General features: G+C 47.7%; 1 protein-coding gene across 1 annotated transcript in view; it reads left to right on the forward strand.

The window, feature by feature from the left end:
• The first annotated feature begins 319 nt into the window (after nt 1-319).
• Nucleotides 320-2537, forward strand: part of LOC143035706 (uncharacterized) — a 3481-nt gene continuing 1263 nt past the window's right edge. The window contains exon 1 of the mRNA XM_076202582.1: nt 320-2537. This exon is cut by the window's right edge and continues 943 nt beyond it. Coding sequence (XP_076058697.1) covers nt 753-2537 — 1785 coding nt within the window. The 5' untranslated portion in view covers nt 320-752.

The raw sequence follows: 2537 nt of genomic DNA on the forward strand, positions 1-2537 counted from the left end.
GAGTCGTCAAAGTCTCCCGAAGTTGTCGTCAAATTCTCTCGCTCTTTCTCTCTCTCTCTCTCTGTATGTCCACAACACCGTCCAGCATCGCTTTCTTCAAAATTCTATGGACAATAACACGACTTATCAGCTTCTAGAGGTAACAGTTGGCTCCGGTACCATAAGATTATGCAATGTGTACGCTGCACCGAACGGCCTGAATCCAGCTATACTTCCACCCCCCACCACCCACGGTATGATTTATCTAGGAGATTTTAATAGTCGACACCCTGCTCTAGGAGATCTCGCAGGCATTATAAATCGCAAACGGGACTCGACTTCTGGAATGCATTCAACGCAACAGGCTAACTCGCTGGGACACGGCTGGCGCCACGCATGCTCGAGGTGGTACCTTAGATCACGTCCTTACGTTTGGATTAGTGGCCTCCCAAGTCCGGTGTTCAACGATACCGACACTATTCTCCGACCACGTAGCACTCAGCGTCCAATACACCCTTCCTACCACGCCATCCCCAGTGCACACCCGTACACGCATCGTACTCCCACCCAAGTACTGTCCCACATATATTTCATACATAACAAACCTCCTACCCACATTTAACCACCACTGTCCTGAACAGTTATATTCCTCCCTCGTTAACGCCACACATACTTTCTACACCCAATACGTCAAAAAGCCACACATCACACGTCATCCGAATACACACACTTGGACACTAGACAACCACATCGTTCAGGCGGAGAGGAAAGCGATGGAGGATGGCTTTGCCTTTCAGAAAAGACCAAGTCCAGAAACTCTACACCAGTATCAACTATCAAGAGATGACTTAGTTGCTCTACAGCGTTGTGTTCAAACGGATTCCTGGAAAAAACTAACGGACAGCATTAACCATCAAACGAGTATTGGCACCATGTGGCACCTCATCAACAAGGTGATAAAGAAAAAACATCACAGTGCCCTCCATCATAGTCCTACACAGTTTGCACAAGACCTTGTTGATGCCTGGTCAGCACAGGCACGAACCAGCAACCTCCCACCATACATACACGACGCTCTCTCCACCCACAAAAACTATCGTGCACTCCGACTTGCCTCTGCCTTGCTGAAGACCGAAGAAGAAGATGAGGAGATAACCGAACAAGAGCTGCGAAGAGCCCTCGCCAAGGGTAAGGCGACAGCTCCTGGCGATGATGGTATCACCTACGCCGTCCTCCGAGTACTCCTGGACGTACCTGGTAACCCCCTCCTCCAGCTGTATAATCTCTGCTACAACCTGGGATATGTACCACGGGACTGGACTTGCAGCACGATAGTACCGATTCCTAAACCTGGCACTGACAAATTCCGACCTGTATCTCTCACCTCTTGTTTCTGTAAAGTATTGGAACGCATTCTTCTATCACGTCTGATGTTCCGGATACAAGATAAGCTCTCGCCCCGACTGTACGGCTTCCTGCCCCAACGAGGAACACACCACTGCCTCATGGAACTCTACACACGCCTCTGTCCCACCAGTGTAGTGGCTTTCATTGATTTGAAAAGCGCATTCGACATCGCCAACAGGGACATTATCCTCGACCAACTTGTTGACTTTGGCATCAAAGGAAATTTACTGAGGTGGATAAGAGGATACCTGCAGAACAGGAACTCACGTGTATTGTTTAAAGGAGCGTACAGCAATACCAGAGAGTTTGAACTCGGTACTCCACAGGGAGGAGTACTCAGTCCATTTTTATTTAACATCCTTATGCATCGCTTTCTCTCTCTGCTTCCTGACATCGACGGTACAACAATCACTTGCTATGCAGACGACATATGCATTCATTCAAGATCACCACAAGACATGCAACGTTTCCTTCAATCATTTCATTTGTCATCCTCCTCATGCGGGCTGGTCATCTCACCAGAAAAGAGCAGAATTTTATCTTTTCGCCCAGCAAGAACTTTGCCAGAATTCACTGTTGGCAACACCATCGTGCCATTGTGCTCACAGTACCTTTACCTGGGGGCACCAGTTCGTATCACACCTTCTATCCCAGCAAGACAACGCGTACATCCAATTGTTCAAGACCTGCTAACCCGGCTACAGAGACGATTGACTCCTCTTAGGTGGTTAACCAACAATATTGCTGGAGTGTCCATCCCTGTCGCCAGAACTATATATATCACATTCATTCGATCAGTGGTTGATTACCTCTCTCCCGCACTTAGTCAGCTTTCCAAAACTACTTTGCAACCACTTGAAAAATTCCAAAACCAGGCAATGAGGCTCATCTTAGGCTGCCCTACCACAACCAGGATCGTCAATATACAGCAAGAACTTCGTCTACCACCAATTGTAGAGAGAATATACGCAAACGTTACCTACTTCACTATCAAGTGCCTGCACTACCCCCACTTATCTCCTCACTTTTGTCACACAATCCAGACATCGATTGATTTGGCAGAGCCTCGACCTCAGCTTCGTCCCGGTGGCTGCTCACTGGTCCTTAACATCAGTTCAAACATTCGGAGGCTTAACATAAACATTTTAACA

Source organism: Oratosquilla oratoria, chromosome 19 (assembly GCF_046742065.1).
Source record: "Oratosquilla oratoria isolate Oo_2021 chromosome 19, ASM4674206v1, whole genome shotgun sequence".
Lineage (NCBI taxonomy): Eukaryota > Metazoa > Arthropoda > Malacostraca > Stomatopoda > Squillidae > Oratosquilla > Oratosquilla oratoria.